Source organism: Dasypus novemcinctus, chromosome 1 (genome assembly GCF_030445035.2).
Source record: "Dasypus novemcinctus isolate mDasNov1 chromosome 1, mDasNov1.1.hap2, whole genome shotgun sequence".
Classification (NCBI taxonomy): domain Eukaryota; kingdom Metazoa; phylum Chordata; class Mammalia; order Cingulata; family Dasypodidae; genus Dasypus; species Dasypus novemcinctus.
Genome location: NC_080673.1, coordinates 90569516 through 90585655, shown reverse-complemented (window position 1 = coordinate 90585655; position 16140 = coordinate 90569516). Strand labels below are relative to the sequence as shown.

Below are 16140 nucleotides of genomic sequence, written 5' to 3'. Positions count from 1 at the left end.
TCACTGTGCATTCTTCTGTGTCTGCTCATCTTCTCTTTTAGGAGGCACTTAGAACCGATCCTGGGACCTTCCAGAGTGGGAGGGCACTGTTCAGTCTTTTATGCCACCTTAGCTCCCTGGTCTGCTGTGTTCCTTATTGTCTCTTCTCTGTGTCTCTTTTTGTTTTGTCATCTTGCTGCACCAGCTCTCTGCTCAGGCCAGCTCACTGCACAGGCCAGCTTGCCTTTACCAAGAGGCCCCAGGAATCAAACCCTGGACCTCCAACATGATAGACGGGAGCCCAATCGCTTAAACCACATCTGCTTTCCTTAATTCTCTGTTAATTTACCCACACACACACACCCCTTTTTCATGATTTTTATTTGTTGAGAAACTGGATCAATTATGCTATAGAATGTTCCACATTCTGAGTTTAGCTAATTGCTTCCTTGAGGTATCATTTAACTTGTTCTTTTAGTGTATTTTCTGTTGCCTGGAAATTATATCTAGTGGCTTGGGCTATATTTATATCCAGGCTTATTGTTTCATTTATTTACCTAGGCTAGGATATGGTATATTTTGGGTGCTGGAGTATTTCATAAAAACATATGGATGTCTCACTTTTAGTGGTTCTAGTAAGATTGACTGGTGGGTTCAGATAGTGACAGCCTGATCCCTTTGTTGTGAAGTTCCTTATTAAGCTTTCACTTAGTGGCTCTGTCATCTGTTGGTGACCATTACCTGAATCATTTATTCAATATAGGCTGTAAAATAGTGATTTTCCTGAATTTGCCATTCATTCTGCATTTATTAACTGGAATTCTTCAGTATATTCACATAGTGGAGTACTAATTAATTGTAAAAGGAATGAAGAATATCTTTATATACAAATATAGATTTATCTCCAGTACATTTTTTTTTAGGAGGTACGGGGGATGAACCTAGCACCTCATACTTGGGAAGCAGGTGTTTAACCATTGAGCTACATCTGCTCCCCATTGAGAAGTCACTTGTTTGTTTGTTTTTTGTTCTTGGGTGGTACTGGGGATCAAACCTGGGACCTCATGCATATGAAGCAGGCACTCAACCACTCAAGCTATCTCCACTCCCTCCAGGACATTTTTTAAATGGGAAAAGGGACCATATTTAGAGCAGTATTTATGTTAACATATTTTTAAATAGAAACAATAAAGAATTAAACAAAAAACTAATAAAATAGTTAGCTCTAGGTAGAGGAATCAGGAGTGCATTTTATTGTACAATAAATGCAATAAAATTGCATTTTATTGTAAATTTTTGACATTAGAATTATATAAACATTATGTTTACTCAAAAACATTATTAAATCAAAAGAAAGATAAGAGGAACCTCTAACAAACAAAAGCAAATGAACCTGTTTGTCTCGTTGGGTACATTCTGATACAGAGAAAAGAACTGTAGTATTTTGTATACTCTCGGTTGGATATAATCTGAGGACAAAAAGAACTACAAAAGAAGAAATTAGAAAACTCACACTTCCCAATTCCAAATTTTAGTACAAAGCTATGGTAATAAATAAAATTCACTTACTGGAATAAAGACAGGCATATAGACTAGTGGGACAGAATTGAGAGCTTTGAAATAAGCCCATATATCTGTGGCATTTCACTTTTTTTTTTTTTTAGTTTATTTTTTATTTATTTCTCTGCCCTTCTCCACCCCCCCGTTGTCTGCTCTCTGTGTCCATTCACTGTGTGCTCTTCTGCATCCACTTGCTTTATAGGTGGCACCAGGAAACTGCATCTCTTTTTTGTTGTTGTTGTGTCATCTTGTTGCATCAGCTCTCTGTGTGCGGCACCACTCCTGGGAGGGCTACACTTTTTTCACGCGGGGCGGCTCTCCTTGCAGGATGCACTACTTGTGCATGGGGCATCCCTACACAGGGGTGCCCCTGCATGTCACAGCACTCCTTGCGCATGGCAGCAGTGCATGTGGGCCAGCTTACCACATGGGTCAGGAGGCCCTGGGTATCGAACCCTGGACCTCCTATCTCGTAGGCGGACGCTCTATCAGTTGAGCCATGTCTGTTTACCTTTGGCATTTGACTTTTGACAAGGGTGACAAGTACATGCAATGGGGAAAGAATAGTCTCTTTAACAAGTGGTGCTAGGAAACTATTTCTGTTTTAGGTTATAAAAATGTTTTAATAATAGAAGGTGGTGATGGTAGTCCAACAGTGTCAAAGTAATTAATATCACTGAATTGTAAGCTTAAAACGGTTAAAATGGCTGATTTTATGTTATATATGTGTTACCAAAAAAAAATCTCTATAACCACAGTACTCTCCTCAAGCCCTTTGGCCTGCCTGTTTCTTCCTCTGTCTTAACACCCTCCAGACACATGGAATCTACCTTAAAAAACAAACAAAAAACTTCAAGAAAAGTATTGCCATTAGCAAAAGAGATGAGAGATCTGTTAAAAAACCACAGAACGTAAATTAAAACCTTGCCATCTTACATTTGATTTGGAAATACCAAATAAAGTCATTGCTTTTCACCTCTATTTAAAAATGTCTATATTCTGTTGCTACCCATTGTAAAAATCTAGAAGTAATAACAACACAGTACTACAACTAGTAGTAAAAGACTAGTTCTAGATCTGAAATACAAAGAGTATGAAATGTTATTCCAGAAAGCAAGGAAGACACAACAAAAGCAAGTAGTGTATCTTATTTATTATGACACTGGACAGCAGAGCCAGCTATAGGGGCTTCCACTGGCCAAAGATTGGGTAGTGTAAGCATGAAAAAGAATAGTGACTGTAATTCCTTAAATCATTTTGAGTTTACAGAGAGTCATGAATTCATAATAATATTAAAATGTAAAATAGGAAGGGTAGAAAAAAAACGCAAACCTCATTGGAGGTTTCTATGGTATCAACTTGTTCTGAAAATTATCATTGAAAAACACATATTTAAACCAAGCGTAGGGAAGTGGACTTGGCTCAACGGTTAGAGTGTCCGCCTACCACATGGGAGGTCCAGGGTTCAAACCCAGGGCCTCCTGGCCCGTGTGCACTGCTGATGCGCACAAGGAGTGCTGTGCCACGCAGGGGTGTCCCCCATGTAGGGGAGCCCATGCACAAGGAGTGCGCCCCGTAAGGAGAGCCACCCTGCATGAAAAAAGTGCAGCCTGCCCATGAGTGGCACCGCACACATGGAGAGCTGACACAACAGGATGACACAACAAGAAGAGACACAGATTCCAGGTGCCACTGACAAGAATACAAGAGGACACACAGCAAATGGACATAGAGAGCAGACAACTGGGGCGGTGGGGGAAGGGGAGAGAATAAATAAAAATAAGTCTTCAATCAATCAAGCAAGCAAGCAAGCATATATCCTGCTTTTCCAGAATGATCTGAATTTCAGGGAAACCACATTCTTCATATTGAAAAGCATTGTTGGTGAAGTTTTGTTGTGGGCTCAAGCATGATTATGAGATTTAAATATATAAAGTATTTTGCTTTGAGTTTTTTTCCAAGTATGCTTTAAATCGAACTTCCATATTAAGCTGTTTTACCATTACCAAGCAGAGTTTAATTTTATTCTTGCTTTTTCATTATGTCGAACTCCTATATAAAGTATAAGAAATTTTATTTATGTTTGCTATAATGTTCTTTTTTGTTTTTTTTTGTTTGTTTGTTTGTTTGTTTTAGTATCCTGGTATGAACCAGCTGTCCTCCAGTCTAGGAGGATTGAGTCTTCAGAGTTCTCCACAGCCAGAAAGCCTGAGACCTGTAAACCTCACTCAGGAAAGAAATATTTTACCTACAACTCCTGTTTGGGCTCCTGTACCTAACTTGAATTTAGACCTCAGAAAATTAAACTGTAGCCCAGAGTAGGTATTTATTTTATAAACTTTCTTAAATAATATACTTCAAAGAAAACGTTGTATGACTCTCAAAAATAGTAAAAGTAGATGGCATTAATTCCTAACTGGAAACTTTGTTAATGAGGACTTTTCTATTTTAATTTGTATGGAACATCTAATTCAGTTTAGGTCATCTAGTCCTGTCCCCATCTCTACCCCCACCTAATCCTGTTCTCCCCAAATAATGCTAGGAAAAATTCTTCTATTTGAATGAAGGGTTGCAGTATGCCCAATCTAACTATATTTTTCTTTTCCTAAATCTTTTTCCTCACTTTTCACCAGTAATAATGTCTGATGTCTTTTTTTGGTTGCTAATCAGTTGGCTTTTTAAAAAAATTTTTAAGGAAGCTTGAGATTATATAAATGTTAACATTGAAAATATAGGAGCGTCCCATATACCCCACCTCCTCCACCTCCCACACTTTCCCCCATTAAAAAATCTTTCATCAGTGTGGTACATTGTTACAATTGATGAACACATACTGAGGCATTGCTACTAAGCATGATCTATAGTTTACATTATGGTTTACACTTTGTACTGCACAATTTTATAGGATTTGACAAATGTGTAATGACAATATGTATAATCGCTGCAATGTCGTGCAGAACAATTCTAATGTCACAGAAATGCACCATGTTACACCTCTTCTTCCCCCTGCCTTCCCTCAGTACCCCTGGTGATCACTGCCTTTATATCAGTGTTACAAGTTCTTCCTTGTAAGTATCATTCCTTACTAGAATGATAAGTCTACTTTAGTCCATAGTCGCATTCCCCCCTTAAATTTGTTCATTCCTCAGTCTTGAGGCTTTTGGGATGGTGATGCCTACTCTGTTTTTGATTGAGACGGGGCTTAGATCCCATAGTGCAGATGGGTGGAATTGTCTTGCTTGCAGTTGTAGATAATCTCTGTTTCTTGGGATGGGTGTTGTCCGTCATCATCCTTTTATTAGTTGTCCTGGGTGAGTCCAGTGAACTGGAGGGTTGTTGGCTGCAACTCTGCTGAGATTGAGGGCTCAACCAGTATATGCACAGTCAGGAGACTTAAGTCTCTGGGACATGTATTTAACATGTATAGTGCTAACAGTAGGTTCAATTAAAAGGGGCATAAAAACCATGTGTAGGAAAATTAGAAACGAGTCTAACTCTAATACATTGGGGAGATAGGTTATCATATATTCTCTGGTAAGGCCCACTGACAGGGTGCCAAATTCCTGGGGTTGTCTGCCCTGCCTATAGTGTCCAGATGTCTCTGGAGCCCTCAGGAGCACCCCTATTTGAGGCTCTGTTGACTGTGGCAGTCAGTGAGATCCTCCAGAGACATGCATAATCATAACCTCTGAAATGACCTTTGAAATCTCTTAGCCATAAAAGCTCATTTATATTTAATATTTCCCCCTTTTGGATGTCTTTTAAATAAGGTAGAATCTTTAAAATTGTCTTCCCTCCTTTCATCTTTGCTTTACAAGGACACAAACCTCACTTATGTAATCCTTAATATAGGTTTAGATACAGTTAAATCTTGAACGTGAAGATCATTAACCCCCAGGCTCACTTGTCCACTCTGCATTTGGATTTGGGATTTCCTTTATTGATTACTTCTTCACCTCCTGGAAAAGTTTAGCTGGCAACCTGCATCCTGTGGACAACAAGCCTTGATGTACCGTCTGGATAGAAAAGCTCTTGTACTCGCTTCATAGTGCCTTCAACACATACACTTTTTGTTCTTGACTGTTTTTCTGTGCTTCTGTTCCCTAAGAATAGGATATTCGTCTGGATCCAGTTTCTTTTTAGATTCCTGTTCCTGGAACCTCCCCTCTCAAAGTAACTTTTGAGTCACAGAACAACATTGTCTTTTCCTTTTATTAGGAGAGTTAGTATTCTTCTTTAGAGCCTATCCTTTCCTTTCTTTAAGACAATAGTTTTCCATTTTAAAAAAACAACAACAAAAACTATAGTCTCTTTTCATACCAGAATCTTATATAGAATCCCAATGAAGAAAACAGAAAGTGAGCCATTCTGAAGGTTCAGCCTCTTCTACATACTCTGCCACCACCCCCATCAGAGCTAAGGCAGTGTCAGAATCACTTCTCTAAAACTGTAAGACATGATGAATTACAGGGTAAAAACAGCTGTCCATCTTTCTGAGTATATAAGCTGCTATCAGGTTGATAAGTATAGCCTTGTGGTGTGACTGGTTAGTCATCCCCTCTGTAGCTGAATATAGTATACTTATTTATATATATAGCATCCTGAAGGAAGGGCAATGGCATATATGTTTCTACCAGTGATGCCTTTTCTGTGAAATCACCTTATCAAAGTAACAAAGCAGATTAAGTAGGAGTACAAGCCTTAAAGTTGGATATACATATATGTTCCACTAATAAATAGCTATTAGACTTTGTATAAATTACTTAACTTCTCAAAGTCTCATATTGTTAATTGTAAAATAAAAATAGTGCCAATATATGAGGTAAACCATTCATTCAATAAATATTTATCAAATGTCTCCTGAATTAAAAGCCAAGCACTCATTCTAGCTGCTGGGGATATAGCAGTAAACAAAACAAAGTCTTTGATCTCAAGGAATATATATATCTTATTAAGGAGACATACTGTAAACAACAAACCAATAAAATTTAATGTAATGCTCAGGGTATTACTAAGAAGAAAAATAAAGAAGAGTAAGGAATGGTAAAGCGCATAGAGGGTGACTATTTTTAATTAAGTCAGGACAGGTTTTCCCATTAGTAGAGATCTGAATGTAATTCAAGGATAAGCCATGTGACTTTCTGGGAAAATTGTTCCAAGCTGTATGAACAGCAGATGCAGAGGTTCTAAAGCAAGAATAAGCTTGGCAAGTTCAAGGAACAACAACAAGGTTGAAGTAAATAAAGCAGAATGAGTGAGGAAGAGAGTAGTAGGAGATGAGTTCAGAGCAATAGGTAAGAGCTGGGTCATCTAAGTCCTTGTAGGCTATGAAAAGGTGTCTGGAGTTTATCTTGAGTGTGAAAAGAAGGGTTTGAGCAGAGGTGTAATTTTTTTTTTTTTTTTAAGACCATTATGGCAGCCATATAAGGAATTGATAGGATAGCAAAGAACCAGTTAAGAGACTAACACACTAGTCTTGGCAAGAGGTAATGGTGGGAGTGATGGAGGTAGTGAAAAGTGGTTGGATTCTGGAGATATATTTTGAGATTAGAGCCAGTGGGTTTTATTATTGGATAGATATAGGGTGCAAAAGAACAGGAATTTTGCCATGTATTTTATGACTTGGTATGTAGTCATTGCTCAGTTGGTGGTGGTAGTGGTTGTAGTAGTGGTGATTTTGTTCTTTCTTCCTTCACTTAGTGCCCAATTGCTGTTTGGAATGAGATTTCGGTTCTCAGTGTTCTACAGAAATTCTCAAAATTCAACACTGAATTCCTTATTATCATATTCATTTTTCTTCTAAGTACATAGATCCTGGATCTGTCTACATAATATTAACTATTATTAAAATTCCTTTTCTGGTTTCCATGATACTGCTCCTTCTTACCTTTTTGATTCGTCCTTTTTTGATTCCTTGTCTACTTAAACTTAATGCAAAAACATTTATTGAGCACTTAATCTATGAGAGGAGCAGTGCTAGGGTTGACCCAGAGACAAACAATCTCTCAGTTGGAGAAGACAAAATACACAACCAACTAATGCAAATCAGACTATACTTTATAGAAGCATAAACAGGTCTCAGACCTAAAAGGAAGAATCTTTCTGATCAGGTATTCATGGGTGGGGAAGTTTCAGAAGAAGCTATAACTTTGATGAGTCTCATAGAAAAAGTAGGAGTTCAATAGGAGGGAAAAGGCTGTAAAGTATCAACAGCATATTAAAGATAGAGATTACTCATGTTTTCTACTCCCTTTTCACAAATGTTGTCTATACCCTTCTATTCATGTCCCACATGTTAGTCATAATGGAGTACCTTTTTTTCCTGAATGTCTTGTACTTTCTATCATGAAAGTGTTGAGTACTTAATTTAGGTCTGTTGACATATACGACCTATATACCTGTTGAAGTAAATAGGATCTTCCTGGTCGGATTAATATAACATACCCAAATGTTTTTCACTTATGCCCTTAAGTGTTCCTAATTACCTATAACTCATATCTACTTAGTATATTTTTTTCTGGTAGCTAATGTTAGTCCATGTTGTTTATGTTTTTTGCAGTTCTTTTCGGTGCACTTTGACAAATATTCCACAGACACAGGCTTTACTGAATAAAGCTAAACTTCCTTTAGGATTGTTGTTACATCCCTTCAGAGACCTAACGGTAAAGTTATATATTTTTAAAATTTTTTGGATGCTGACATGTATACTTACGTGTAAGATATTTAGATTGCATATTGTCTTTAAATTTTCTTTCATCTTCCTTTTATTTGAAGTTAGAAATAATCATATCTGTCAGATTCAATATAACAAACACTTTCTGAGCCCCTGCTTTGTGACAGGCCCTGAAGCAAACACTAATAATAGAGACTTGGTTAAGGCATTGCTGTTGCCCCCCAAGAAATTCTTAGTTATCAAGGGACAAAAATGTAAAAACAAATAATCACAATACTGGATAGTTAATACATGTAATTTATCAAATTCTGTGAGGTACTGAGGTAGTGAGTACAATTTGTAAGTTTGAGGAGTAATTCCCATGGGTACACAAAATGAGATTTTGAAAGATAAGCAGTTTTGGAAGTTGGAAAGGCCATGAACGATAGATAAATTTAGAGGACTCCTTTATTAAACATGAAATAAACACCAAAAATGATGTCCAATTAGGGAGGAAAACTGCTCCTAATTGAATTAAACAAATAAGCTTTATAATGATAGGGAAAGTCCAAAAGCTTCAAATCTGTTAAATTAAAACATTTCTTCTTGTTTCCATGGTCAATTTAGTTTACTATATAGCTTGTTAGAATTTTACTTATCCTTCTGATATTTCATGCAAATGCATTGTATTTAACCTAAATTTTTAAACTTCAGAAATGATTTTATCAAAAGACATTTAAATTTGATAAATTGCATTTCCCTTCAAACATTTTTACTACTGTGGTTTTCTACCCCTCCTATTGCTACTGAGTTCCTTTTACTCTTGTTCATCCAACAAATATTTATGGATTACCTATCAAGCTAAATGCTGAGGATACAGAGGTCAACAAGCTTTCTCATGGAGTTTACTTTCCTACTAGAATGAATAGAGAATAGCAAAGCAAATAGAAAATAAAATAATATGCGATTAGTAGTAAGAATTTCTTCACTCAGTAAATACTCTAAACCAAGATAATTTCCTTTATACATAGGTGAGACTTTTTCTCTAAACATAGATTCTATATATGATGCATTCTGGAAGTGTATTCACTAAATTGTTAAAAGTGTTAAAATCTGGTTGATTTTTCGTATTCTTTTCTATTTCTTGAATTTTTACAACTAATATGTAGTTACTGGTGTAATAAAAAAGAGGACATGTAAAGAGAATTAAACACAAATATTATAAATGTTTATGTGTGGATAGGAAAAGGCCAGAAGGAAATATACTGAAATGTTAACAGGGGTTTACTCAGGATAGAAGATAGTGTGTGATTTCTTTATCTTTTTTTCATATTTTCTAAATTTCCTATTTTAAATACAGAGTTCTTTTTCCAAACTATGCTTACAGAGTTTTTTTTTTAATTACATTCTGTTTGGTTTCTTTCTGCCTCATTCCCATCAGGATCATCATTACCTGACAGTCTAGAACTGGGTATAGTCAGATAAAGATAAAGGCATTTTTATAATATATGGTGTATTTATTCAGCAAAGGAGTGCTGATGCAAAGTACCAGGAATCTGTTGGTTTTTATAAAGGGTATTTATTTGGTGTAGAAACTTACTTCCCTCTTCCTCTTAAGGCTCTGTGGTCCCAGCTTCTTCCAATATCAGCTGTAGACTGAGAGAAGTCTAATCTCCTCTTTCCCGGGGCTCAGCTGCTTTGTTCTCTCCACAAGGTCGCTGTAGACTATCAGATGAATGGCTCGTCTCTCTTCCCAGGGCCTTTGCAGTGTCTAATGGAGCCTTCACTCTTTCCTCACTATCTCCTTCCCTGTGTATTTACTTCCCCGGGCTCTAGCATTAAAACTTTAGCTAACTCCTCTGCTGTTTAGTTTTCAGTGACATGGCGCAGTCAAAGCCTTAATCACAACTTAGTCAAGTAAAAATGAAACCTCTGAATCCATTACAATCTAATATGCCCAGAGGAACAGACCAGTTCACAAACGTAATCCAATATCTATCTATTTTTGGAATTCATAAACAATATCAAAGTATTACATATGGTATATATTTCTTTCTCACAGTTATTTTTTTAGTCTAGCAGATGAGCTCTGACTTATATTATTTTCTTGTCCAACAATGCTTTTCTTGTCAGCCAATAACTTTTATTGCATTTGGTATAATTACTTTAGTAGTGATATCTGATGGTTTGTGAGAATAGAGGGAGAAAACTTTAGCTACTTGTGTTGCTCAGTACATCACTGGATATTATTAAAATGCTTCCATTTCGAACCACACAAAAACACAGTTGTGGTTTCTGTTCTGTATGTGGAGCAGAGGTCTGTGTGTTTTGTTTTTCCCTGGGGTAATTCTTTGTGCTACAACATCTGTGTTTTACTTCCCAGCAATTACCAGTGATAACATCAAATACCATTGTGAGGTGCCGATCTTGTCGAACATATATCAACCCTTTTGTATCCTTCATTGATCAACGTAGATGGAAATGCAATTTGTGCTATAGAGTTAATGATGGTGAGTTTCAGATGCTTAAAATATATGTTTTAATATTATCTTAAATATTTTCTGAACTTTTTGCCATTACCTGATTTCTTTCCTCATTGCTTTAAAATCGACTTTAATGCAATTTTTAATGGAGAGAATATAGGCCAGGAACACTTTATTTTGACTGGTCAAGAACTAATTGACAATGAAGAGAGTGAAAGGAAGGGCAAAACTGTTTTAAAAAATGCCATAAAATAAGGTTAAATAGGTGACAGCATATAGATAAATTATGCTTGCTCCTTACAAGTTAGCCTTGTCTCTTCTATTTGGTTCATTTATGTGTCTTTTTCCCCATTTAATCATTTCTTAGGTCTCCTTACTATAATTGCTTTCAAATATACTTTCCTCTGTCTGATTTTTTTCCATGCAATGTAATATAATAAGTAGGACTCAAGCCCAAGAAAAGTATTTTTCAGAAATTCTTTTTTATCATTAGGTGTACTCAGAACTTCTTGATAAACCTCATATAAATACTGAAGATAGAAGTATTTTATTTTTATGTGTATATATGTATATGTTTAGCACAAATTGTGTTATTAAATTTATTATGAATTCCTAATTCTCATGCAGTTCCTGAGGAATTTATGTATAACCCCCTTACGCGATCTTATGGAGAACCTCATAAACGACCAGAAGTTCAAAACTCAACTGTGGAATTCATTGCTTCTTCAGATTACATGGTAACTATTCAGTGTGAAAATTAGTCATGGGATACAATGATAATGGTGTTTGTAATTTATTGTTAGGTGAATTCTTATTCAAATTTTAAAGTTGTCTCTAGGATGAAATTTACAAAGTAAATTATGCTAAAAGTTTATACTTAACAAATAAAAATATTTTTCTAAAGGTTATTTGGATATCCTAAAAGGATGTATAAAATCATTAAGAAATGTCTGTAATGTCATATGATTAGCACTAACATTTATAATTTGTTGCCATTTTTACTTGATTACTTGACCCAATAGCTGGAACTAATGGCAGTTTGTCAGATTTCAAATTTATTTCAAAATATATAAATAGGAAAAAAAAATGTTTCTGCAGTTAGTGAAGGAATATAGAGCTCAGTATTAAGTAATAAACAAGGCTAATTTTTCTTTAAAAGATCTCTTAGCCTCACTCCTTACTAGAAAGGACATTAAATTTACCTATTTAACTATTACTTTGTAATGACTGTCTTACCATGTGTAGTCCACCACCAACTTGACAAGGAAAAAAGTGAAAGAAGGGAGTGTCAGTCAGTTTCATTAGCGCATAAGATCTTACAGAACATTAACCCTACTTGTGTATTTTTTTGTTTAATATTCTAAGTAAATATCCAGTGGTAATAATGAATTAAAAAAACAAATTAAACCTACTAAATAAACTACATAATTATTTTTAAATAATGACATTATTTTTATTCCTTTCAGCTTCGTCCTCCTCAGCCCGCAGTTTACTTGTTTGTTTTAGATGTGTCTCATAATGCAGTGGAATCTGGATATTTGACAATTTTATGCCAGTCACTGTTAGAAAATCTAGACAAGTAAGAATAGTTTTCTTCATTATATGTTTTATAAATGTGAAGTGTGTATTAGCAGTCTCTGGAGTTGGTTTTGATTGTTTGATTACATTGATTTATCAACTGAAAGAGAACTTCCTATCCACTATATAATAAGGATCCTACTACTTGGAGTTTTTATGATTTATGACTTGGTATCAGAATCATAAAATCATATAAGTTTTAATATTAATAAAGAATTTAGATCTCATCTAACTGTCCCTCTGACTTATCAGATCTGACCACTGGTGCCCAGAAAGCTTGACTTGGGTAGAGTCACCCAAGCATCCGAATCTGGATTAGAAATCTAGCTGTAATATACACCTGAGCAAGGAATTTTTTCCATATAGCTAGCTTTAATTGTACTCATGAGAGAATGAGCTAGATAAAGGGAAAGAAGGAATTGATTTGGTGCTGAATATTTCAGGCAGACAGAAAGCGAGCTTTTCATTTTGGCACATTAATAATGAGCTATAGTATGGAAATGGAAAGGGAATAGGTTAAGTAGATAATTTGCTTATACCTGGATCTGTTCCTGCGTTTGTGTCTATCAATTTTAGGCATGAAGCAGCACTTCAACTAGTTTTAAAATGAGCCTTCCAAATCTCTGGAAAACAAAGTTGTTTGAACAGATTCCTTTTTTTTTTTTACTCCAAAACTCATGAAAGATATGACTTAAGATTGTCAGTAAGAGTTGTGCACACCATTGAACTGTACACTCAACAGTGATTAAAATGACATTGTTGGGGAGAACCAGCAAGATGGCAGCAGAGTAAGGAGCTCTTAGAGTCAGCTCCTGCTACAGGGCAGTTAGCAAACACCCAGAGTCAGCTCCTGCTACAGGGCAGTTAGCAAACACCCAGAGAGCTGAAGCACCTGTTTGGGGGCTCCAGGAGGCCAGAAGAGCATCCTTCAACGTCCTTGGTGGAGTAAAAGGAGGAGATTGCCATGTGCAGAGAAGACTGGTAAGTAGAGTGCTCCACGCTGCAGAGGCCGGTGCCCATCCTCCACTGGTGACACAAGCCCCTCGGGAGCTGTTCCGCAGCTGGAATTGAAAGCTCCACTTCCCCAAAATGGGGGAGGAAGAGACTGTTGGGCACCAACTTCAGCTATGATGAGGAAATCCAATGGGCTACAGTATGATCCTGAGAACAGCTAAGATTTGAGCCTGTCAGGTCAGAAAGAGGCCCAGAGCCGCCATCTTAACTCTGCACCTGGCACGAGGGGAGGCGGGGTGGACTGAGAATCCCAGTGCTGGTGGGGACTGGTTTCTTCCCATCCAGATCATATTGCAGGTCTAGCCTAGGCCCCAGTGCCACCTCCAGCTGGGAGGAAGCTGTGGGGGCCTGCGCCAGCCTCTCCCGGAAATCACCAGCCAAGCCACGGAGGTCGGTCATTATCCCACTATGGCGGCACAAGCCGCCCCAGGAGCTGCTCTGTGATGGGAATTGGAAGCTCCATTTCCCAGAAACGGGAGGAGGAGACAGTTTGCTGCTGATTTCAGCCACTGATTGGGAGACTTGACTGCCTGAGATAACCCTGGGAACAGCTGGGGTGAGAACCAGCCCAAGTCAGAAAGCAGCAAGTAGCTACCGTTCTGACTCCACCCCCAGCCTGATGGGAAGCTGGGCTAACAGTTTTCTTTCATGCAGATCAGCCTGCAGCCCTAGCCTAGGCTTCAGCCCTGCCTCCGGCAGGGAGGAGGCTGCAGAGCCCTGCACCAGCCTATATAGGTAACTGCAGGGAACTTTGGCTGGTATAGACTGAAAATCAGAAGTCAACTGCAGTCATCTTAGGACCCACACTGCATAGACTGTTGCCCACACCTGCAGCTCCATCCCTGCCCCAGGTAGGGGAGAAAAGGATGTGAAGCTTCATCAGTCTTTCTGGGCAACCGCAGTCTAGGCCTGCACGTGGATTATTCCACATAGCTGTGACTCTGTCTCTACCCCTGGCAAAGGAGAAAGTTGGAAGAAGCTTCATTGGTCCCTGGCACAATGAAGGCAGGTTGAGCTTCCACAGCTTACAGCACCAACTACATGCTTGGCTCCTACTGCACAACCAACAAGGGAGAAACGATAGGAAGCCCTAAACTAGAGAGAACAACTACACCCAGAAAAAATACTCTAGTAAGCCAGATGGGAAGACACCAACAAAAAATTACAATCCACACTAAGAAACAGGAAGCTATGGCCCAGTTAAAGGAACAAGATAAGCCTTCAGATGACACAAAGAAGTTGAGACAACTAATTATAGATGTTCAAACAAATCTCCTTAATAAATTCAATGAGATGGCTAAAGAGATTCAGGATATTAAGAAGACATTGGATGAGCACAAAGAAGACTTTGAAAGCATACATAGAAAAATAGCAGATCTTATGGGAATGAAAGATACAATAAATGAAATTTTAAAACATTGGAATTATATAATAGCAGATTTGAGGAGGCAGAAGGATTGGTGAGCTTGAAGAACTGGCCTCTGAAGGTGAACATATAAAAGAAGAGATGAAGAAAAGAATGGAAAAAATTGAACAAGGTCTCAGGGAACTAAATGACAGCAATAGGTGTGCAAACATATGTGTCATGGGTGTCCCAGAAGGAGAAGAGAAGGGAAAAGAGGCAAAAGGAATATTTGAAGAAATAATGGTAAAAAATTTCCTAACCCTATTGAAGGACATAGATAGCCTTGTCCAAGAAGCACAACATACTCCCACCAAAAAAAATCCAAATAGACCAACTCCAAGACATGCTCATCAGAATGTCAAAGGCCAAACACAAAGAGAGAATTCTGAGAGCAGCAAGAGAAAAGCAATGCATAACATACAAGGAATATCCAATGAGATTAAGTGCTGATTTCTCACAGAAACCATGGAGGCAAGAAGACAGTGGTCTGATATATTTAAGATACTACAAGAGAAAAACTTACAGCCAAGAATCGTACAGCCAAGAATCTTATATGCAGCATATATATGTCTTTCATATATATGTCATATATATGTCTTTCAAAAATGAGGGCGAAATTAGAATATTCACAGATAAACAGAAACTGAGAGAATTTCTAAGAAAGAGACCAGGTTTTCAGGAAATAATAAAGGGTGTGCAAGAGCCTGAAAAGAAAAGACAGGAGACAGGGGCCTGGAAGAGACTCTAGAAATGAAGATTATATCAATAAAAGTAACGAAAAGTGTCAAAAGAGTGGTGAAAATAAAATATGACAGATGAAACTCAAATAGGAATAAACTTAACTAATGATGTAAAGCACTTATATTCAGAAAACTGCAACTCAATGTTAAACAAATCAAAAGAGCCCTAAACAACTGGAAGAACATTCCATGCTCTTATATTGGAAGACTAAATATCATTAAGATGTCAATTCTACTCAAATGGATATACAGATTTAATACAATACCAATAAAAATTCTGCAAGCATTAAAGAAAAAATTGAAAACACGATCATTAAATATATTTGGAAGGGTAAGGAGTCCTGAATAGCCAGAAACATCATAAAAAGGAAAAGTGAACCCTCATCTCCAGACTTTAAATCATTACGTACCTATAGTGGTAAAAACAACATGGTATTGGCCTAAAGACAGACACAATAGACCAATGGAACCAAATTTATGGTTCAGAAACAGACCCTCACAGGTATGGTCAAGTGATTTTTGACTAGCCTGCCAAACTCACACAGCTTGGGCAGAACAATCCATTCAACAAATGGTGCTGAAAGATTTGGACATCCATAGCTGAAAGAAGGAAAGTGGACCCCTATCTCACACCTTATCCAAAAACTAACTAAAAATGGATTAAAAAACTAAAAATAAAAACAACCATAAAACTTCTAGAAGAAATTATTGGACAATATCTTCAAGACC

The 16140-nt window shown here is 37.2% G+C and overlaps 1 protein-coding gene across 4 annotated transcripts in view; it reads left to right on the top strand.

Moving 5' to 3' along the window:
- SEC24B (SEC24 homolog B, COPII coat complex component) overlaps positions 1–16140 on the top strand; it is a 113741-nt gene that overhangs the window by 78697 nt on the left and 18904 nt on the right. For all 4 annotated transcript variants that reach the window (XM_058294265.2, XM_058294283.2, XM_058294274.2 and 1 more), the window contains 5 exons: positions 3676–3857; positions 8099–8201; positions 10575–10701; positions 11302–11411; positions 12141–12253. In XM_058294265.2, the coding sequence (XP_058150248.1) occupies positions 3676–3857; positions 8099–8201; positions 10575–10701; positions 11302–11411; positions 12141–12253 (635 nt within the window). The remainder of the gene's footprint in view (positions 1–3675; positions 3858–8098; positions 8202–10574; positions 10702–11301; positions 11412–12140; positions 12254–16140) is intronic.